Below are 23,886 nucleotides of genomic sequence, written 5' to 3' on the forward strand. Positions count from 1 at the left end.
AATCTATTCAGCATTACTTTTAGTGACATTAAAAAAAATGATTCAACTCCTCCTATCATTTAAGAGTTCCAGCAAACAGAGAAGCAGGTCTGGTTCTAGAATGATCCTAATAATGAACTTAACTCCTCACAGAACCATAGTCCAATATAATTGTACCAAGGGACAGGTTCAAAATATTTGGAACAGATAGTGAATGTATCTGCAGCCTTCCCTGCCTGTTGCAGACACTCCAGAGGTGCATCTGTACAGCTGCACCATTCCTCACTTGAATGTCTTCACCTATATCTGTCCATAATTTCTCTTTTAACATGGCTAGAGTTCAGTATTGCGTAACAGAACATTCTTTTTTTTTTAAAAAGTCAATTAAAAGAGAAATTGCCATGTTGATATTTTTGCACTGAGTTGGAATGGTGCATTTTCTTTGTGGCACAAACGCATTGATTATATCTCATGGCTACTTTACTGGTTCCAATTGTATTCTGTGGAACCTGCCACTTCATATTGCAGTATATCCTTACAGAATATGATGGGAGAGCCATCTGTTTCTTAGAATGTGAAAATGTCTTCAGGCCTCAGATATTTAAATGAACGCTTACAAAAAGAAAAAATCACCATTAGAATTTTACGAAGTACCATCCTTATAGAAGGATGGTAAAGGAAATTCAGTACTGGAAGAGTGACGGAATAAATCAGGGAACATGCAGACTTCAGCAGGAAAATTACAATTACTAAAAAAAAACAAGTTTTACTAACAGTTGCTCATTCTCCAACTAATTGGGTTTCTGAAATTTAAAAAAAATAATAGTTTGTGATCCTTTTTAACACTTTCCAAATGAGGTTTGAAAAACCTCATCACCTGCCTCGTGGCCATTGGCTGCAGTCAGGAACCAGTCAAAGATGGATTGTGTCTGTTTTTATAAGGATCATATTTCTCATTTGAGGATATCTGTGTGCTGAGGTCATGGTATAAGTAAGCACCCATGCGGTATCGTCATACTACTACACTTAGGAAATTGAAGGCGCTGGAGTCCTTTGCTAGTAAATAACAAAGTTGGGATAGTTAATTCATCAATTTTATTTGAGGATGGCAGAGTGGATACCTATAATGATTCTCTAGGTTCTATGGCCAGTAATATGACCCTTCAACTGTCCTTAAGGGCTATTGGGCTTCGCTGTTTGCTAATTCTGTTGCTATTACACATCCATGTCAAATACATAGTTTTGTCAACCAACTTGATGTAATTAAAAGGGAACTTTAGTGTAGGACTCAGCACAGTGAATGATGTATGCTTCTTGTGACATAAGCCTTGTGTTTTGTTTTCTTCTCCCACTTCTCAACATGAAGAATAGCATTCTCCGTGTTTTGCGTGAGGCAGTGACTTACCCAGTGTAAGACAGTGAGCACATGAGTTACGGGACTTGGAGCAGGCTAGGACACAACTGAAGTTTATGGAAAATTTAGGTTGGGAGGCTGGCCAGGAAAGCATTGGAGCAATTGAGTCTGGAGTGACAAAGGCACGGATGTGGATTTCAGCAGCATATTGGCTGAGATGGGGTAGAGGCAGCGATATTACAAACATGGAAGTAGGCAGTCTTTGTGTAGCATATGAAGTCAGAAGCTCATCTCAAGGCCAAATAGGAGGCGGAGGTTGCAAACAGTCTGGCTCAGCCTAAGATGGTGTGCATATTGCAATGCACTCACCCTACACTGCTACTCTTTTTAAACTATTGTTCCATCTTCCATTGTTTGGTATACCGGTGCTGATGTAAGGTGGTTTGAATGTTATGGCCATCTGTTATTCTTTTTGACAGCACACAGTTGCTGTCCTTTTTGGTGACCCCAGAACTTGGGGCTATATATAACTTTCCACTCACACGGTGCAAATGTAATTATTAAAATAACTACCTGAGACAGCTGTATAAATCAACACCCAACATTCATAGTATTTCACTGTAGAGATATTTTGTCCTTTATATTGTGTGGTAAATTTGTCACAGCCTAAAATCAAATACTGATTGGTGAGAGTTAAAGAATATGGTAATAACAAACTCTTCTCCCCAGGCATCAGATTCCATTGGAGCTATAACATTCAACACAGAAATCAAAACCATCTTGACAAGCATAACCTCACCACCTATTGTATTTTTTTTACACAGAAAGTCACACAAGATTGACCTGTAGTTAGGCCATTTCACTTCTTCACTCAGTGAGTGGGGTAGAGCAGGTGTGATGTCATCATAGGGTAGTGTCAGATGGTCTTAAAACATGATATGTTCGCATGTTGGCTCTGCAAAGTTTAAAAAGCAAACTCATCATCCATTAAATGGAATTCATGAAAGAAAAAAGGATTACTTTTATGCCATAATTCTGCAGGTCATCAGACAGCGTTTGTAACAAGAAAGTTGCCGCTGGCAGATTAATAAATGAAGGAGACCCTAACTGAAAGGTCCTTTGGCCACGCTATATTGTTGAATTGCCTCACATCCCGCTCTGGAGCTTGTTAAAGTGCAATAGCTCTTGGAAGGGTTCCAATACCCAAAGGCAAACTGCATGATTCCAGTGTGGTGGTTTTTTCATTCCCTAAACAACTGGCTATCTTGAAGAGCTGAATGGCCCTTTCCTCATTCCTATCATATCTCCTTATAATAATTATGCATTAAACACTGCCACATTACCAGTATTGTATTCATGTGAAACCCACAGCCAGAGTGGCCAATCTGTTTAGCAGCCACGCTACCAAGTTTACTGTAGAGGAATTATTAAAATCACACTTCCGCAGCTACGTCGGTGTTATTGGGGTATTATCAGAAGCTGCTTTTTTATTGATCTAATGCCATAGAAGTGCTACTGGCTCCCAATGCGCAGCTCTTATACCACCAGAAGCAGCACTAAAGTAAATTAACTGAATTTGGTATGGTCATGGATCAGGAGTCCAATTTTTGTTTTTAATTTGGCAAGATTTGAGCTTCTGGAGCCCTGTGCACTTCACTCTGGGAACACCCCATTAACACTGACCAGTATGTGTCGGTTGCAGAGAATGCAGTGAGGACATTTAAGAAAAAACTTGCATATTTATAGCACCTTATGCTCAAGATGTCCCAAAATACTTTGCAACCAATGAATTACATTTGAAGTACAGTCACTGTTGTGTGGCAAATGGTCACTATTGAGTCTGTAGGGAATGCATTGTGTAATTAAACATCCTCTTTTGAAGTTGAAGGGAAATTTTACACCCAATTGGGTGAGCCAAATCTTTTTGAACATACATTACATCATTGGGTTTGGTAACACATGACATCATTGTAAATTAGCTGCGAACAGCTAGTGGTCCCTGTGCTGGGAAAGACAATATGTGTCGCCCATGTTCTCAGTAGGAGGTACTTCAGATAAACTACTTTTGTATAAACAAGCAGGAAGATGTATAAAAACATTCCAGTTTGTGAAATGGGAGGTTTAACACATTTTTCTTTTGTAAACAATTTTACAACACCAAGTTATAGTCCAACGATTTTATTTTTAATCCCACAAGCTTTCGGGGGCTTTCCCCTTCCTCAGGCGGTTTGCAGCATGAGAAAAGTGAAAATTCAACTTTTAAAATATTTTTGTAAGCATCCTAGTTGAAGTTGTTTATCCAGGAATTACAGTATGGTGATAAACTCTGTGTGAGAGGGGTTAGGGGCTTAATTGCCACAAATGTTACTCATTTGTCCAGAAGGTTTTGTGATCTGTTACTGGTATACAACAGCTTTCCCTGGCATTCTGATATCTATACAAGTTTGTGCTCTGAAATGGTACAATCCTGGGCTTATGCACGAGTCTGATATCAGAACTTAGCTTGGGGTTTCATCAGGGCATAAATTTTATGATCATTGAAATCCATGAGAGAAACAAATAGGTCCTAAATGAGGCTTCTACACTTGTAAAATGTATTTCCCCTTCTAAGGGAATGCCAAATTTGCAATATATAATGGGTAAAATGTGAAAATATTAGCGCACAAATGTTTTGGAGGATAATCACCTGAAGAATGTACTGTAAACTACACTTTTTTTATTGTGTAAATTTTGGGGCATGTTTTATAGGAGATCCAAGCAACATGGTATGAGAAGCTTCATGAATGGGAAGATGCTTTGGTTGCATACGACAAGAAGATGGACATGAACAAGGATGACCCAGAGCTGGTCCTTGGACGAATGCGCTGCTTGGAGGCACTTGGTGAATGGTGAGTTCTTTGGAACAAGAAAAGCTCAGTAGATCCATAACATTTATCCCTTTTTGATTGATGCCAACCCCACCCAGCTGTTTTCTCATCGTACCACTCAAACCAGTGTCTTTTGAACCTAAATGTACTGCCTGCTTAAGTGGCCTTTCTTGCTAACTTGTTCCACAAAACTATTAATCTTTGTTTAAAAAAAAAAGTTCCACTTGACTTCCCTTGTTAGTTCTAACTTACTAATTTTCAACTTCTGTCACTTTGTATCTGAACCTTTTGCCACAGAGAATGCTTTTTCTAGATTAGTTTTGTCAATTCCTTTCATAATTTTGAAAAAATTACCTTGAAGTTACCATTTTCCCAAAGAGAATGAACCCAAATTCCTTAATTTGCTTCAGATTCCTGCAGCTAGAGTCTCCAGTCGTCATTATTTTAACATCTGATTTTCCATTTGAAATAAAGGGATAACGGTAATTGGAAATTAAAGCCTCTGATACACCAGATCATCTTGACTGATCACTTCTGTATTGCCTGAAAGGGCAATAATTGCCTTTTGTTATAAATTCGGGTCTGCCATAGATCCTTTCACATCGTTCACCTGAGGAAGGGGGAAGCCTCCGAAAGCTTGTGAATTTAAAATAAAATTGCTGGACTATAACTTGGTGTTGTAAAATTGTTTACAATAGATCCTTTCATCAGCAGTCTGAGTGGCTTATATTATGGCAGTCGACTCACACTGATCTGTATCTACTTATATGATAGCAGGACCCAGAGGCATAACAATGGAACCTCCTTGTGACCTTCAATGGATATTTGTCTCTTATGCATGTGTATATCTTCAATCTCTCCAAAGGTGGATCAAGTTACTATTAGGTGAAATGAGGCTTGGTTCAAATAATTAAGCTGCTTTATTCCACAGTAAGGTGAATGTACAAAGCAATACTTATAAGCAGATTCACTTAGTTCAATTGATACAGTCTATTTCTGCATCATAACATGAAAATAATGAAAAGGCAACGTTACCCATACTCCCATGGATCATCTTGCTTGACTTCTGCATCCTGATTTTTTGAGCCTGCCTTTCCTGGCCCTCTTTGCCTCAACTGTCCCTTCTGTTGTGAAAGCTAGTCTGATTTTTAGGTGTCTGATATTCTGTTTTATTGCTGATCATTCATAGTCCACCAACACAATGGGTGTGAGGTGTTTGTCAGTTACAGAGACAAGCCATCAAATTGCTTATTATTTATGGTCTATGAGGGAACAGCATCAAGGATAGCCTATTAGCATCGTAACTACATTTAAAGTAACTCTTTTTCCATATCCTTAATGGAAAAATAGTCCAAAAAATCCTGAAACATGACACTTCCCTATGGTTAGTTTGGCCAGACAATGTAGCTGTTAAGGTACTAACACACACTGAAATTCAATATGTGTGAAAGGAAAGGCACTAGCCAACACTGAGATTGAACACTCTGCTATTTGATTCAGCAGAAGACTGACTATTTACAGCAACTGAAAAGAGAGCAATGTCTATGTCGAGAACTGCAGAGAAGTCTGTGTTTTATTCATCTCCCCTCGCAGATAAAGGGTATTATTGATTGGAGCCTTAAAATGGAAAAGCAGGCAGATGTAGCTTATGATTTTTGTTGGGGAGTGGGGACTGTGAAAGGAGAAGAGGAACAAATGAAATTTGGGTCCTGCAATTTACAGGCAGCATGAGGAAACATTTTAGGTATTTATGTTGTATTAATATTGAAGAAAACCGTTCTGGGGCAGCACACAGTGTTTGTATTTACAACTTCCTGTGCTATAAGGTTGTAGAATTCTACTGTGCACTATGATTGTCCTCACAATGAGTTCCTTTCTTAGATGTGCCATTGTGAGGGAAGTGCTTCTCCTCAGACATGAAAAGCTGCTCTGGCTCACTCTTATGCAGTTCCTAGTGGCCAGCTATGGAGCAACACAGGCAGAGGCTTGGAGCCAGGTCACCAGCTGACCTTCCAGCCAGAGATAAGAGGGCGGAGGGATGCTTTCAGTTTTTATATATGTAAAGTAGGCTTCAGTAGTTATATGAGAAATTCCACCATGCAGACCCTCCATCTGCTTTCATACATGTAATGACTTGTCTCTCTCAACTAGGACACCAGTGTGGACACTTGACCCAGTAGAAAAATTATGGCTTTTAACTTGTCCACATAGAATCATACAGCACAGAATGAGGCCATTCGGCCCATTGCACCTGTACCGGGTCTTTGAAAGAGCTATCAAATTAGTCCCACTCCTCTACTCTTTCCCCATAGCCCTTTAAATTTTTCCCCTTCAAGTATTTATCCAATTCCCTTTTGAAAGTTATTATTGAATCTGCTTCCACCGCCCTTTCAGACAGTGATTTCCAGATCATCGTAAGTCTCTGTGTAAAAAAATGTTTTCCGCAAGTTGCCTCTGGTTCTTTTGCCAATTACCTTAATCTGTGTCCTCTGGTTACCAGCCCTTCTACCACTGGAAATAGTTTCTCCTGATTTACTCTATCAAAACCCTTCATGATTTTGAACACCTCTATCAAATCTTTCCTTAACCTTCTCTGCTCTAAGGAGAACAACCCCAGTTTCTCTAGTCTCTCCACATAACTAAAGTCTTTCATCCCTGGTACCATTCTAGTAAATCTCCTCTGCACCCTCTCGAGGCCTTGACATCCTTCCTAAAGTGTGGTGCCCAGAATTGGACACACTACGCCAGCTGGGGCCTAACCACTGTTTTATAAAGGTTTAGCAGACTTTGAAATTATGCCCTATACCCGAGTCCAGATCATTAATATATATCAAAAAGTGCAGTGGTCCCACCACCGATTCCTGGGGAACATCACTGCACACTTCCCTCCAGTCTGAAAAACAACCATTCACCATGACTCTCTACTTCCTGTCCCCTTAGGCAATTTCGTATTTACGCAGCCACTGCCCCTTTAATCCCATGGACTTCAATTTTGCTAACAAGTCTATTATGTTGTACTTTATCAAACTCCTAGTCCATATACGTAACATCAACCGCACTACCCTCATCAACCCTTTCTGTTACTTCATCAAAGAACTCAATCAAGTTAGTCAAACATAATTTGCCCGTAACACATCCATACTGGCTTTCATTTATTAACCCATATTTTTCCAAATGCCAGTTAAATTTTGTCCTGGATTATTGACTCAAAAAGTTTCTCCACCACTGATGTTAGGCTGACTGGCCTATAGTTGCCGGGTTTTTCCTTCTCTTTTTTTGAACAGGGTGTAACATTCGCAGTCCTCTGACACCATTCCCACATCTGAAGAGGATTGGGTGATTGTGGCCAGAGTCTCCGCAATTTTCACCCTTACTTCCCTCAGCAACTTAGGATGCATCCCATCTGGACCGAGTGATTTTTCTACTTTGAGCTCTGCCAAACTTTCAAGTACCTTCTCTTTGTCTACTTTTATCCTGTCTAATTTCTCTACTACCCCCTCCTTTACTGTGACATTGGCAGCATCCTCTTCTTTTGTGAAGACACATGCAAAGTACTCATTTAGTACCTCAGCCACACCCTCTGCCTCCACAAGAAGATCTCCTTTTTAGTCCCTGCGGACACAAATCTTCCTGTGACAACCCTTTTATTTATATGTTTACAAAAGACTTTTCGGTTCCCTTTTATGTCACCTGCTAATCTATTTTCATACACTGTCTTTGCCCCTCTTGATTTCTTTTTCAGTTCTCCCCTGTACCTTTTGTATTCAGCTTGGTTCTCTACTGAATTATGAACCTGCTGTTTATCATAAGCTTTATTTTTCTGTTTAATTTTGATCTCTATATCTTTAGTCATCCAGGGAGCTCCAGCTTTGAATGCTCTTCCTTTCCTCCTCATGGGAATGTCTCTACTCTATACCCAAATTATCTCCTCTTTGAAGGCCTCCCATTGCTCATTTACTGTTTTACCTGCCAATCTTTGATACCAATCCACCTGAATCAGACCCCTTTACAACTCACTAAAATTAGGCCTCCTGCAACTGAGTATTTTCACATTTGATTTTTCCTTGTCCTTTTCCATAACTACTCTAAACCTAATATTGTGATCACTGTTTCCCAAATGCTTGTCCCACTTCATTTCCCAGAACTAGATCCAGCATTGCTTCCTTCCTCGTTGGACTGGAAACATACTGATCAAGAAAATTCTCTTGTACACATTTTGTGGAATTCCTCCTCCTCTTTGCCCTTTACACTGTTATTTTCCCAGTCTATATTAGGATAGTTGAAGTCCCCCATTATAACGACTCTAAAGTTCTTGCATCTTTCTGCAATTTGCCTACAAATTTGCTCCTCTATCTCCTTACCACTATTTGGTGGCCTATAATATACACCCAGCAGTGTAATAGCTCCTCTATCGTTTCTTAATTCTAACCAAATAGATTCTGTCAGTGAACTCTCAAATACATCATCCCTTTCTAGACAGTATCTGCAATCAGTACTGCCACCTCCTTTCCTTTTTCTTCTTCCCTTTTTTTCCTGAATACAGAGTAGCCAGGAATATTAAGTGCCCATTCCTCCCCTTGTTTGAGCCAGGTCTCCATTATTGCCACATTTATCTCAAGTAACCACCATTTTTCTGCCTTCTCTTTCCCCCGGTAAGAACATGGTCACCCAGTTTGAACTTCCATAAATAGAGCTGTTATGAAAAAGAATCTGAAAGGGGGGAATTTACATTTAAAAAGTGAAGGAAACATTTGCGTTTCCAACAACTGAATACATGAAAGTCCAGATACACAATCATCATAGAACTACCCAACTGGTAAACCAGAGATTAAAATATGAAAAAAATCTTGTTTTTTCCTCTTCTACACTCAGTCTGCAGCTTCAGTACATAATAGTAATTCCAAAAGTCTGGGTCAGCAGGATGTTGTTGCAAATGATTACCGTGTCCTATATTCTGCCTGCCTGTTCATGTTGTCTAGCAACAGAACAGATGCTGAAGATGTGTCCTTTGCAGCTGTTTAATATTTAGACATTGACAAAGTATATAAATGGTTACCATGTTTACTAGTCAACAAACATGGACCCCTTCAGAGATGGTTCTTGTTCTATAGTGGACTGTGTTTTGATTTAGTTTATTTATTCTGGTGTGTAACCAAAATATATGCAATAACACGATAGTGGATAGATTTCTTTGTATTATCTTGATATACTTTTACTACCATCTTTAAGCAAAGTGTGTATTGTTGCATTCTGTATTTAGTGTAGATAAAATGTGGAAACCATCTCTTTTTAGATCGTCTCATTTGTACATGTTTTTTGAAAATTGCCAAGAATGGTGGTTAGCTTCAATGTATTTTTAGGGTTTTTTCAGACTATTCTTGTCAGATTTTTTGAATATTGATTTAAACAATGAGCGCAGGTGACAATACATGGGGAGAGTAGCTTAGAGGGGTTACAAAACCTGACAGTTTGATATAAATGGGCTTTCACACTATCAACATAAATAGGCAGAATGAAGAAAGATGTGAAATTAATAACAAGGGTAGACTTGCATTTATATTGCACCTTTGTCTCTCAGTAATGTCTCAAAGCACTTTATATTCTAGTAACATAGCAATGTTTTGGGCAGGGAAAGGCCATTGGTTCACCAAGCCTATCCTTGCAAACCTCCCTTCAGGTTCTTTAACATCATCCTCCTCTTCTCCAGACATTGAAACCCCAGAGGTGTCAAATGTGGCTCAGTGGTAGCACTCTTGTTTGAGTCAGTAGATTGTAGGTTCAAGGGACTCCAGGAGCTTGAGTACGTAATCTAGGCTGACACTTGAGTGCAGAACTGAGGGAGTGCTTGCATTGTCAGAGATGACATCTTTTGGATGAGATATAAAACTGAGGCCCCGTCTGCCCCCTCAGGTGGATGTAAAAGATCCCTTGGCACCATTTTGAAGAAGAACAGGGGGGGTTCTCCCCCGTGTTCTGCCAATATTTATCCCTCAGCCAACACTTAAAAACATATTATCTGGTCATTATCACATTGCTGGCAATGGGACATTGCTGTGCACAAATTGGCTGCCACATTTCCTTTATTACAACACTGACTACACTTCAAAAAAAGTACTTCACTGGCTGTAAAGCGCTTTGGGACGCCCTGAGGTCGTGAAAGGCGCTATATAAATGCAAGTCATTTTTATTCATCTTTCCTCATAATTCAACCATTTAACTTCAGGAATCGGTCTCATCGGCCTGCTCTAAACTTCCTCCAATAATTCTACATCCTTCCTGTAATGAGATCACAACACTAATTGAGATGCTGCCTTACAAAAGCTCGATACAACTTCAATACCACTTTCTTTAACTTATAAGTCAGACCCTAGCTATGCATCCAAACATTTTATTTGCTCTCTTGACTGCATGCAAACAACACACTATTTTAAAACCTAACCACCAAAACCCACGGATCCCTCTCCTGCTATGTTCTGTTACCTCAAGTGTTTTACTATATAATTTGGAACACATTCTTTCTTCAACCTAATCTTGTGACTTTACATTTATCCATGTTGAATTCTATCTGTTATTTCTCTGCCCATCGACCCAGTCTGTCCAGGTCCTTTTGGAGTATTACACATTAATTAGCATCGTTGGTCAATGCACACAATTTAGTGTCATCAGAAAACTTTTAACAACTTGGACAACATTTTGTTCTCTAAGTCATTTATAAAAATGATAAACAACAGTGTCGTTAATGCCGCCCTCCCCTCACGCTGATCCTGTGGGACTTGACTGGCAACTAGTTTCCACTCTTGCCACATCCCAATACAACACCACCCGTTGCTGTTTATCTTTAATAATCATTGCATCAATCCAGCTTAATACTTGCCACCTGTCCCATAGACACGTACTTTGTGAATCAGTCCGTTATGAGTTAGACAACATCTACTGCCTCAATCCTTATCCACCAGATTGGTATCTGTCTCGGATAGATCCAGAAAATTCGTGAAACACGACCTGCAACTTCTGAATGATGTTGGCTCTCTCAACGGACAGTGTCCTTCCAGATGATCCCTTATGCTATCCATCATTATAGTCTTGAATACTTTCCAAACAAACTCACAAGTCTGCAATTTAAGAATTAATTCCTTGGCCCTTTTTTTAAAAAAGATAGGGTTACATTTGCTATTTTGCAATTGATTGAGATGTTATCCAATTCCATTTCATGAGCCAAATCCACCTTCCTTGGCTAGAATTGTCAGATCCTGGAGCCTTGTTTACCTTAAGCTTCCTAAACCTTTCTACTATTCCTTCCTTTGTGATACTCAGAGGTTCTGGTCATGCAATCATAGAATGGTTACAGCACAGAAGGAAGCCATTCACCTCATCGAGCCCATGCCGGGTCTTTGTAAGAACAACCCAGTTAGTCCCATTCCCCCGCTCTTTCCCCATAGTCTGCTCTTTCCCTTGTACTCCTCTCAACTCCGGTATCTCTTCCCCCTCTTCCAGTGGTAACATTAGTCACAAAGTAATGATTTAGTAATTCCACCACTTCCCAAAGGCACTACCTCCCCATCACCACTTTTAATCAGTCTACATCCCTCTGCACCTTTCTCTTGTTCCTAACATAGTTAAGGAGCACTTTGATATTGCCCTTTATTTCTTTTGATCCCTCTTTGCATTTTGTATCAGTTTTTTGTATTACTTTGACAGTTACAATGTATTACTTTAATGTACACTGATATGCTGGTGTTAGGCGGGGAAATGGCCCAGCCATTTTGCACATAGCAAGATTGCACAAGCAATGAGATGAATGACTACCATTTAATCAGTTTTCGGTGACATTGGTTGAGACAGGAATGTTGGCCAGAACACAGGGAACTTCCTGCTCTTCAAATAGTGTCATGGGACAATTAATGTCTATGTGAGCAGGTTGGCGGGGCCTCAATTTAGTGTTTCATGAAGCATAGAATAATAATTTTCTCAAACTGATTTTTGAAAGGAGATATATTGTATATGCATGCATGTGTGTGTGTGTTTGTATGTATGTGTGTGATATATCTTCCTCTTAGACGGAAGAGTACTGACTGAACTGTGTTCTAATCTTGTCCAAAAGGAATATTTAGACTTACTGTTGTGTGTCACTCTTTTGTGATTTCAAGCTATTGGTCACAGGCAACCTGGGATCAGGTATTTTGTGTAGCACTTTAACACTACAAAGTTATTTGGAAATCGTACAGTGGACTCATGTCAGCCTTCCTTCCTTGGGGAATGTTTCATTAAATCCAGTCACAGTAATGTTTGGCCTCACCCCAGATCTAAGCTTATGATCATGGGGGTGTGAGTTTAAGTGGGCTGATCTTTGCTCAGATGTTTTCAGAATTATAGACAAATTTTCCAGAAGGCTGCATTTTGTAATACATCCGATGCTCAATTCTGTACTAGTTTGTAGAGCTGTTAAGATGGATAATGCACAAGAGGCCAAATATGTGATGACATGTCAGATTATCCAAGCTGAATACTCGGGTGATTTCACAGAGTTGTGATAGACTGGCTCTTTTGTATAACCCATGTGTCTTGCCTGTGTACACAATCGTTTACAGAGCTCATATATTTTGCATTATGCACTTTTGAAAGGTTACATAATAGTGTCAGTGATCAATGTGTACTGTCTAAATTTCCTGAAATTGCAGCTGTCCTTGATACTAAATTTTAAGGGGCTGACCCTTTGGGGACTTCAATAACTTGAAAAGGTCTTGTTTGGACTGGCTGAGATCCAAGAGGCAGTTATTAACTCTTAAAACACAAGTCATTGCTGTTCCAAGTGTAAGGAGTTCCTGTTTGTTCAGCAGGGTGAGGGTTAAGAGGTCAATTAGGCCCAGGATTCTAAATGAGATTATCTTGATTAATATAAGCATTGAATTCATTCAATGTAACTTTATCCAGTATTACTGTTGATGGGGCCTGACATCATACAGGGTGTAAAGATATTTGTGTAGTTTGAATGCAAATTGATCATTTGGTTTATTATATAAGAACAGAATCTACATATTCAAAATGGGTAGGTAAAAAAAATCTCTTTTTAATACTGATGTGAATCATTGCTAAAACACTTGATATCTTGTATATTTTGTTGGGTTTTTGAAAAGTCAGTTGATTTCTTAACTTTTTTTTTCTCGAACATAACTACTGAGAAGAGTACTTCAAACTAATACCCGGAAATATTTAAATCTTTGTATTTTTAAATCACTACTGCTCTCTCTAGTACTTGGTTACTGTTCCTTTGATCCCTTTTCTTTTGTTCAAGTTGCATATATGCTGTCCTATATGCTTTTCCTCATCCATGCATCCTTGCTGGCTTGAAATCATGACTGGATGAGCTATCTCTATCTCTAACTCGTTCTTTCCTAGGGCCTCAAAATTGTGAAACTCTTTACGTCCCCTCAGTTTTCCTTTCCTTTCCTTTCCTTCTACAATACACAGGTTTTTGGAACTAACCTTGCTGTCACCTAGGGGGTAATTTTAACACCCCAGGACAGACTGGGTGGGAGGGGGGTTTAAAAATTTGTAAAAATCGGAAACCCGCCACCCACTTCCGGTTTTAACGGAAGCCGGTTTGGATGCGGTCTGTTCTTAAAATATTTGAAAGAGACTGCTTACCTCGAATTTAACCTGTGTTTCCCATTTAACTCCTACGGGTCAGGTTTTCCGGGCCTCTGGAAACCCAACAGCCAAAGGGAGGCGAGAAAGGCTGAATGAAGTGCCTTTCCAGCGTTGCTTATGGGCCAGAAGGACCAGGAGTGCTCCCCTTGACCCACCAAGCGAATCTGTAAACCACCCCACGACCGGACCTCCTCGATTGGTCGACACCTCCTCTCCCTCTCTCTCTCTCTCTCTCTCTCTCTCTCTCCCTCTCTCCCTCTCTCTCTCTTCCCCCGCCCCCCCCCCCAGTGATTGGACCCCGTTGTCCAACCCCTCCCCAATCCCAATCTCCTCCTGGCATCAGACGCCCTCCACCCCCCCCCCCCCCCCTCCCTCCCGCTCACCTCCCGACATCAGACCCTACCCCAGATTTCCACTCCCTCTCTCCGATCCCCGACTGCGGCCAGTTGCTGCACGCCTTCTTGCCTGACAGACCGTGTCTCAATTTTGCTGACTGCGAGCAGGAAATAGATTTTAAAAATTTTAAAAACGCCCTGGCGTCAAAACTGTCAGGGTGTGCGGGAAACCCATACTTCATGGTTTCCCGTCCGCAGATCCACCCCCACCCGCTCGCTTCCCACCTCAGAGTTATTATCGGGGCCTAATCTCTGCTCCCTGATTTAACCATTCTCTTCTTTTTTGAACCTTGGTGGTGTCGTGCACTTTGGCCCTTGGCTCTTCACTTAGTTTTCTCCAATAAAAAAAACTACTTGGTATCAAACATGTGTTTACTCTGTCAGTCATAGTATTTATAGTCCAACAAATTTATTTTAAAATCACAAGCTTTTGGAGATTATCCCCTTCGTCAGATGAATGAGTGAAAAGGTTCTCAAATCGCATATCTTATACTATGTTGGGACGTGCTGTTCTCCGTGACTGGCCTGTTTGAATAACAACGACACCTTTTGATTGGTGTGATGCTGTCCCAACATAGTATAAGATATGCGATTTGAATATGCGATTAAGATATCTCCGAAAGCTTGTGATTTTAAAATAAATTTGTTGGACTATAACCTGGTGTTGTAAGATTCCTTACATTTGTCCACCCCAGTCCATCACCGGCATCTCCACATCATAGTATTTATAGACTGACTCTATAATAGTTAGGGTGATAGAAAACCGTTTTATAATGACTGATGCTGGTTCTGTCTCTTGCATCCCTTAACCTCTTACATTTCTGCATGCTCAGTATTTCTATGCTTCGCCAATACCTACCAGGCTAGTTACATACTCTTTCAAACAACTGTGCTTAACTTTTTGACTTATTGCTAGATACAAAAGACGTTCAGTTGAGCAAACTGCAGAACAATGATGTTATATAACTAAGTTACAGAACATCAGCTGTTGATGCACAATGATTTTTAAAGCATTTTATTGATATAAAATCTCTAAAGCGCATTGTATGCACATTTGTACATGATTATTATTCGATTTTGTGCAGCGTGCTCCACTAGTGTCAGTTAATTTTCCACACATTTTGTGTGAACATTGAAGTGATGAGGCTTTATATAACTGCAAGTAATATTAAAGCACATTGTAGTACAAGAAGTACTTTTTGTACTGATGGGACAGTTTAGAATTTTCTCCCCTACATTTTTCCCTAGCCATGTAGCTGACATGAAGGAATTTGTCTATGTCTCTGGGTACAAACAGATGTGCCTCTAGCACAGAAAATTCTCATGCAAAAATGAGAGTCCTACTCTTGTATGATCTGAGACCGGGCTCAAGTACTTGAGTGTAATAGTGATAACAAGCAATCACATTAACAGAGGCTAGACTTCAGTGGATGCTGGCTAACAAAGTGGTTACATTTTAGTTCTTGCTCTTAGTTAGATTGTAGGGGCATGGAGCTGAGAGGCAAAAAGCTTCTCCGCAAGCGGGGAATGTTTAAAGTGCAAATCAATCTATCTACTCGAGGTATCTCCTAGTGGTCTTAATGGTGACACTGCCGGAGGCCCAGAAGCAGGTTACCGCCTGTCCCACCAGGCTAATAGGGTTGGGGGTGAATCATTTTAAAATATGATGGAGGGGAAATTTCAATAAAGGTACTTTATGAAAAACTGCATGTATTCATACACCCTTAACAGAACAACCTTGTATAGTAATGAATGGTAGTGATTCTGGTTTAAGTTGAGCCAAGCATACCCATATTAGGATAAACTTCAGTAAAGAGGGGGGGAAGCGTAACTGAACTGTAAGTACCATTTTTTAATTTTAACACTCTTAATTCTTATTTTTTAGAAAGGTTAAATTTTTGTGGTGCTTGAGAGGGATGACTGTGCTGGTGAATGGTACACTTTTCTGTTCTGTTACCCAGTGTTGTCATCGTTCCCAAATCAAATATAGCACGGCCAGATACAAAGCAAAAGTCTCTATTTACATCCCAACGTGAGAATAGTACTCCTTACTGAACAAGTTTGAATAATTCCATTGCCTTCCTTGTGGCTTCTTTGGACAAAATTGCAAATTTGTGCTGAGCTAAGGGCAGTTTTTTTCCTCTGGGCCTGCACGCACTGGAACTGGATTAAAACTACCCAAGATTCATTTTTGCATAGGACCCTTGCAGCCCCCGAGGAAGAAGACTTTCATCCCGTCAGTCTCGGTTGGATTTAAACCCAGGTCCCACAGATGAAAGGAAAGTGTGTTAAGCCACTGTGCTACCTGATCCTGATGCAGGGAGGAATTCCAGCAAGTATTTGCTTTTAAAAAAAAGAGCTCTTTGTGCTTTGAGATGCAAAGGGAAATTTGTACGTGATAATTTTAAGCAGACTCTTGCAGGTGGCCTGCAATGTGAGTCTGATTAGTACAGACAGCGTGTGTTTGGCTGCATACAGGTACCAGAGATGTTTAGTTACTTCACTTTGTTGATTCTTCTTGGCAGAAGGTCAGTTATTCACACTTTGCTGCCCTGATGCATCAGTGGAATTTGACTTTCTATGGTTTGATGGTACAATGAAAAAATTCCTTTCCCCTGAGATAGCTGTAGTTAACAGATTATCGAACACGTGGCTTGGTCTTGGTATGGGAGGTCCACTTTAATAAAAAAAAATCTTCTAAGCTTCTTTATATTATTGATCTAAAAATGGGTTTGAGCTTGGTACTGTGCACTCCTAGTAAGTGTACAACTGATTCTTCACCGTATGTAGCTACCTGGGGAAAACAATTAAGAGAAACCAGAGAACCTATCTCAAATACACTGTCATACAAAGACTGACTTATTTGGAGGCGAGAGGAAAGAATGTAGTTTCAGGTTTTTAATTATAGATCTTTTTAGGCCTGGTTAGAATGTTCACTGATGCCTGTCCATAATAACTAGCTTGTGGCCTGGTCTCGTATGTTTATAATGGACAAGTTCCAAGTTGAATTCCTGTGAAACACAGAATGCTTCACGGCTTTAGCTCAAAAACCTACAGCATTTCATTCTTTCCCCTCATGGTTTCATTTGTGTCAAGTATCATACTAGATGAATTCTGCCTGCCCTTTCTCTAGAATGAAAAGGCTTTCTTGATGCCTTAGGGGTGAAGTCATTGGTGGTAATTTTAACCCTGAAGAACGGGTGGGTTGGGGGCGGATGGACAGTAAAAGTAGTGGATTTTCGGAATGAGACCGCATCCCGGCTCCAATGCACCTACTTCCGGGTTTGACCCAGGCGCGTTTGGATGCACGTACGCAGCAGACACCCGGAAGTCCCGCCCCCACTTAAAGCCAACAGGCCGATACTTAAAGGGGCAATGTACCTCGTTGCAATAGTTGAGGTACTTAATTTTTTTTGTGTAGTAAGAGTGAAACGAATTTAACCTTACCTGTTCAGGTTTCCAATCGCTTCCGATTCACGTCAGGTGAAAGCAGACGGGAAGAACTGGATCCATAAGGAGCCTTTTTGCACTGCTTGTGGGCCAGGAGGAGCAGGAGTGCTTCTTCCAGACCCAACAAGCTCACCTGGCACAACATGCCCCTGGGATCAGTCGGGCCCCCATTCCCGGGATCCTATCCAAGCCCACCCATTGTCGTCCATCTCCTCCCGCCACCCCTCCGATTTCTTCCAGGGCCCACAATCGATCTCTCCCTCCCTCTCCCCTCTCCGATTCACAATTCCTTTTCCTCCTAACAGGCAGCCAGCCTGTCAACCTGGCTGCCTGGTGTGTGGGAAACCCAGAAACTCAAATACTTACCTTCAATTGAGTTGTGATTGCGATTGCGACGCACTCATTTGGCTCCTGGGTTCCCCACACGAATATCTAAAGACAGGTTTGGGTTCCTGGCTCCCAGCTGAAATCATGCCCATTGTCTCTGAGCCCTACAGAACAGAAATATCCTCGGTTCGATCCCTGGCCTGTCCTCAGCCACGGAAATGGCAGGAGCACTTCAACTGGCAGGTTAGCGGGGGGAAATATCAGTCACTCTTGATTGTTGTTCACTGACACCTGCTGGAAACAGCTTGTGTGAAACAGACCGGTGAAGAAAGAATCAGGCTGAGTTGTAAGGACCTCTGTGGTTGAATAGCTTACCAGCACGCATTGTCTAGGCTTGCATTCTAGGGAGCCACTGTACCACAGGAGGAATCGGTGTCTTCAGGACAGAAAGAGGGGAGTAAATGAGCAACTCAGTGTTGCCTCTACATTATGTTCAGTTAGATGTTTTACAATTTTATGGAACAGTATGGTAGTCAGTGTATTGGTGCTCCAACAACCATGTTAAGGAACAATATGATTTGGGTTCATGATTGCAGTTATGCTGCAAATCAAATTTCCAATCTCAGCTTCTGAGTAGAGAGAGAAAAGGAGGGAAAACTTGAGCAGGTCATACCAGGTCTCGTACATCTCTTTGCCTGTAATTGACGGAATAATAGGAGCAGTTTGCCTGGTTGCCGTTCATGACTAGTGTCCCTGGGGTAGCAAAAATGGACTTTCAAACTGGTCATAACAGGGTGGGGGATTTATTTTCACTTTATAGCCATGGTACTTTTTTTTCTTTTCCCCCGTTCCTCCTCCGCACCCCCCCCCCCCCAACCCTGCCCCCAGTATGCTGGTGGAAAACTTGGTTTGAGTTTACGGTTTTAAAAATAATAATCCAGTGACATCTACATCTTGCTGGTATGCTTTGTCCTTTAGGAATACTCCATGAGTACAATTTTTTTGTTCCAATAAAAATATTTTTAAGGACTCTAAAGGGAAAGATAATTAATTTGATAGCCCCTAATCATGCACTACTATTTGAATGTTTTATACAGTACCAAGGAATGGAAATGAGCAGTTCTTTTAATTTCAACACATCACTGTATTTGACACTGTATTTAGCTTGAAAGCTTACACTATACAAGGAACTGACAGATTCAATGTAGAGGGGCAATAAATATTAATGAACTATATGTTGCTTGTGAATTATTTTTAGCAACAAGGGAAATGTTTCAATAATGTGACTTTTTTTAGGTGATACTATCATCTATCGAGATTAAAATGTCATTAAAGAAAAACCAAGTTGTATTTTGAAGCGGTTTCATATAACAAAGTGAATATTATCGAATGCAAACTAACACAAAGGGATATTGTACCATTTAAAAGGCCAGTATGATGATTGATGTCCTGTTGATTAATGTATTTTGAACGTCAGAATTAAACTTCACTTATTTTAAATGATCCCACTGTAGGTCAACCCTCAGAGGATAAACAGTATAACTGAGTACCTTTTGAGAGACCGTATCCCTTTTCCTCAGTGTCAGTTCAAAACTGTCAGAATTAAGTTATCACTTCATAACTTAAAATGTGTCAGTGCTTTGAGTAGAGTTTTCACAGAAGCCCTTTTTTATATTTCAGTACTCCATTTATAGAGTCTGAATTTAAAGAACGTGGCCAATTTATGTTGTGCTACTTTCATCTTCCAATTATTGGAATAAATCCCAAGGTATTATATTCATTGAGGGATTCAGATGACACTGTAAACTGCCAGAGCAGAGCTGACTGCCACTTTACAACTATAGTTCTAACCCCGAGATGGGTTTGCTGCTTTGAAGTCAGTCCCAAGTATTCCATTTTTAATAATGCTGTGTGTCACATAAGATCATTACTGATTTTGGCCCATTTTAGTTCATCCATCCAGAAAGACCCTAAAGTCCACCCCACTACAGTATCTAATTGTTTCTTAAATTATGATTTCAAGATTTCCACCCAATGTGCAATAGTTGAGTGGTTTTGTTCTATTCACGTTTAATTTTTTTAGATGTTGATGTCCAGCATACTCCATTAAGTCGATGGGGGAATAACCTCCCTCACTGAGGGCTTAATTGTGATGGAATCACTGCAAGTTTATGGAATGATAATCTACAGTTTGACACTATTAAATGATCATTAAGGGGCGGAGTGGTGTTTTAGTCCATTGGATCACCAATGCCTGGCACCACAAAAGGCTGGGTCATCGGTCTGCATCTGGTATCTGCACACACGTGAGTTCTGAATCTCATGCTGCAAGGGATGGCCTGAGTAGAGGCCACCCACTCACAGACAGGAAGGAAGGAAGGGAACTTTGGGGGTGGGGGAGGGCCATCAATGGGTCAAGACCAAACTCATTTCTGCTCGTAACCGATTATTTGTTTCTTGTTTTATTTTTATTTATTGAGAATCCAAGGAAAAGGATACCATCAAAGCTGAAAAGAATAAAAGACAAGGTACATTTGGAAATAGCGATTAGGTAGCACTGGGCTTGAGTTTTAAAGCAACAAGTACTTCTATTTAAATAGAGGCTTTAATGTAAAAATAAGTCTCATAGCATAAGGAAAGTTTGAAGATTGTAGTTGAAAGTAATTTCTGATTTGAATTTGAGATTATAAAATGATTTGAAGTGACAATAGATGAATGCCTGTCTGTCACCATTGATGAATATGCCTGGAATCCTTGGTGGAGATATGTACTTTCACCTAAAAATGTTTATTATATGGCGGATAAAACATGATTGATAGTGTGATAGGCCTTCAATTTTACATGGGAAACTGAAACTCTCAATTGCCACAGAAAGACTTATTGAGGGTTTTCATATGCGTAAAAGAAAAATTACATTGCCCGATCATGTGTCTTTTTATATTGTGTCTAATATTTACACATTTTAATGGACTTTGTAAATCTTATTTAAAAAAGAGGTGAGAATAGATGAACCATAGAACCATAAAAAAAGATACAGCACAGAAGGGGGCCATTCGGCCCATCGTGTCCACGCCGGCTCGAAGAACAGCCAGGTGCCCATTCTAATCCCACCTTCCAGCACCCGGTACGTAGCCCTGCAGCTTACAGCATTTTAGGTGCAGGTCCAGGTACTTTTTAAAAGAGTTGAGGGTCCCTGCCTCTACCACCAATTCGGGCAGCGAATTCCATACACTCACCACCCTCTGGATAAAAAGGTTTTTCCTCATGTTCCCTCTAATCCTTCCGCCAATCGGCTTAAATCTATGTCCTCTAGTTCTTGAACTCTCCGCTAGGGGAAACAAGTACTTCCTGTCTACTCTATCTAGGCCCCTCATAACTTTGTACACCTCAATCAAGTCTCCCCTCAGCCTCCTCTGCTCCAAAGAAAACACCCCAGCCTATCCAATCTCTCCTCGTAGCAGCAATTTTCAAGCCCTGGCAACATCCTTGTAAATCTTCTCTGCACTCTCTCCAGAGCAATTACATCCTTCCTGTAATGTGGTGACCAGAACTGCGTGCAATACTCTAGCTGTGGCCTTACCAGCGTTTTATACAGTTCCATCATTACATCCCTGCTTTTATATTCTATACCTCGGCTAATAACGGAGAGCATTCCGTATGCCTTCTTCACAACCTTATCTACCTGTACTGCCACCTTCAGGGACCTGTGCATGTGTACTCCAAGGTCTCTCGCTTCTTCTACCGCTCTCGATATATTCCCGTTTACTGCATATTCAAGTCCAAATCATTAATATATACCACAAACAGCAAGGGACCCAATACTGAGCCCTGTGGCACACCACTGGAAACAGATTTCCATTCGCAAAGACATCCTTCGACTTTTACCTTTTTTGTTTCCTGTTACTGAGCCAATTTTGGATCCAATTCGCCACATTTCCCAGTATCCCATGGGTTTTTACCTTTCTGACCAGTCTGCCATGTGGGACCTTGTCAAATGCCTTACTAAAATCCATGTAGACAACATCCACTGCACTACCCTCATCATTGTAAACAATTTTACAACACCAAGTTATAGTCCAGCAATTTTATTTTAAATTCACAAGCTTTCGGAGATTCTCTCCTTCCTCAGGTAAATGTTCAGGATCTCCTGAGGAAGGAGAGAATCTCCGAAAGCTTGTGAATTTAAAATAAAATTGCTGGACTATAACTTGGTGTTGTAAAATTGTTTACAATTGTCAACCCCAGTCCATCACCGGCATCTCCACATCATGACTACCCTCATCAATCCTCCTTGTCACTTTCTCAAAGAATTCAATCAGATTTGTACGGCATGACCTTCCCTGAACAAATCCATGCTGACTTTCCCTGATTAAACCATGCCTTTCCAAGTGACAGTTTATCCTATCTCTCAGTATTGATTCTAATAGTTTGTCCACCACCGAGGTAAGACTGTCTATAATTGTTCGGCCTTTCCTTCATACCCTTTTTAAACAATAGTACTAAGTTTGCAGTCCTCCGGTATCTCCCCTGTATCTAGTAAGGATTGGAAAATGATCCTCAGAGCATCCGCTATTTCCTCCCTGGCTTCCTTCAATAGCCTAGGAAACAATCCATCTGGCCCTGGTGACTTATCAACATTCAAAGATTCCAGTTCCTCTAATGCTTCCTCTCTCGTAATGTTTACCTTATCCAATATTTCACACCTCTCCTCTTTAACTACTACGTACGGATCATCCCTTTCCTTTGTGTATACGGAGACAAAATATTCATTTAAAACCCTACCCATATCCTCTGCTTCTACACACAAGTTACCCTTATCATCCCTGATAGGTCCCCCTTTTCCTTAGCTATCCTCTTGTTCTTAACATACTGATAAAACATTTTTGGGTTTTCTTTAATCTTATTAGCTAATATTTTTTCATGCCCTCTCTTTGCTTTCCTTATTTCCTTTTTTACATCATCCCTGTACTTTCTATACTCCTCTAGGCTTTCTGCAGTATTATTTTTCTATGACAGTCATAAGCTTTCTTTTTTTGCTTTATCTTGCCCCGTATACTTCTAGACAACCAGGGGGCTCTAAATTTGGCAGTGCCACCCTTTTTCTTTGAGGGGACATGTCTGCATTGTACCTGTAAAATTTCACTTTTTAGTGCCTCCCACTGGCTTGCCACTGATTTCTCCTCAAGTCGTTGTGTCCAGTCCACTTCTGCCAAATCACCTCTTAGTTCTGTAAAATTTGCCTTCCCCCAATTTAAAATGTTTACTCCTGATCTAACTCTGTCCTTTTCCATAATCATGGTAAAACTAACTGAATTGTGGGCACTATCCCCAATATGGTCACCCACTGTCACTTCACCCACTTGCCCATCTTCATTTCCCAGGACTAAATCTAGAATTGCATCCCCTCTTGTTGGGCTTGTCACGTACTGGATAAAAAAGTTCTCCTGGACACCGATCAAGAATTTTGTGCCCTCTGTGCCCCTCACACTGTTTGAATTCCAGTTGACGTTAGGGTAGTTGAAGTCCCCTACTATTATTGCCCTCTTATTTTTGCACTCAGAAATTTACCTGCATATATGAAAGAATCAAGCATCCTACATATTCCTGATACAGACGTCTAGAATGGACCCCTCCCTACCCTTTCCACCCGTCCCCCAATTGTTTTTAAAAAAGGAAAAAAATCCTGAATTGCAAAGAGTTTTGATGCATTGACTAGGCTGAGCAGTAGCGAATTGAACAAAACTAAGTTTAATGGGCAGCTTACGTGAAAGACAGGTGCTGTGTGTGCATGTGTGTAAAATAAACATTGAGAAATCAAATTATTTCTGCCAGCTGTGAGAGTGGTCGAGATTCTACAATATCTCGT

At 40.5% G+C, this 23,886-nt stretch overlaps 1 protein-coding gene across 4 annotated transcripts in view; it reads left to right on the forward strand.

Moving 5' to 3' along the window:
• Positions 1 to 23,886, forward strand: part of mtor (mechanistic target of rapamycin kinase) — a 265,629-nt gene that overhangs the window by 145,561 nt on the left and 96,182 nt on the right. For all 4 annotated transcript variants that reach the window (XM_067970643.1, XM_067970645.1, XM_067970644.1 and 1 more), the window contains one exon: positions 4,082 to 4,221. In XM_067970643.1, coding sequence (XP_067826744.1) covers positions 4,082 to 4,221 — 140 coding nt within the window. The remainder of the gene's footprint in view (positions 1 to 4,081; positions 4,222 to 23,886) is intronic.

Source organism: Heptranchias perlo, chromosome 32 (assembly GCF_035084215.1).
Source record: "Heptranchias perlo isolate sHepPer1 chromosome 32, sHepPer1.hap1, whole genome shotgun sequence".
Taxonomy (NCBI): domain Eukaryota; kingdom Metazoa; phylum Chordata; class Chondrichthyes; order Hexanchiformes; family Hexanchidae; genus Heptranchias; species Heptranchias perlo.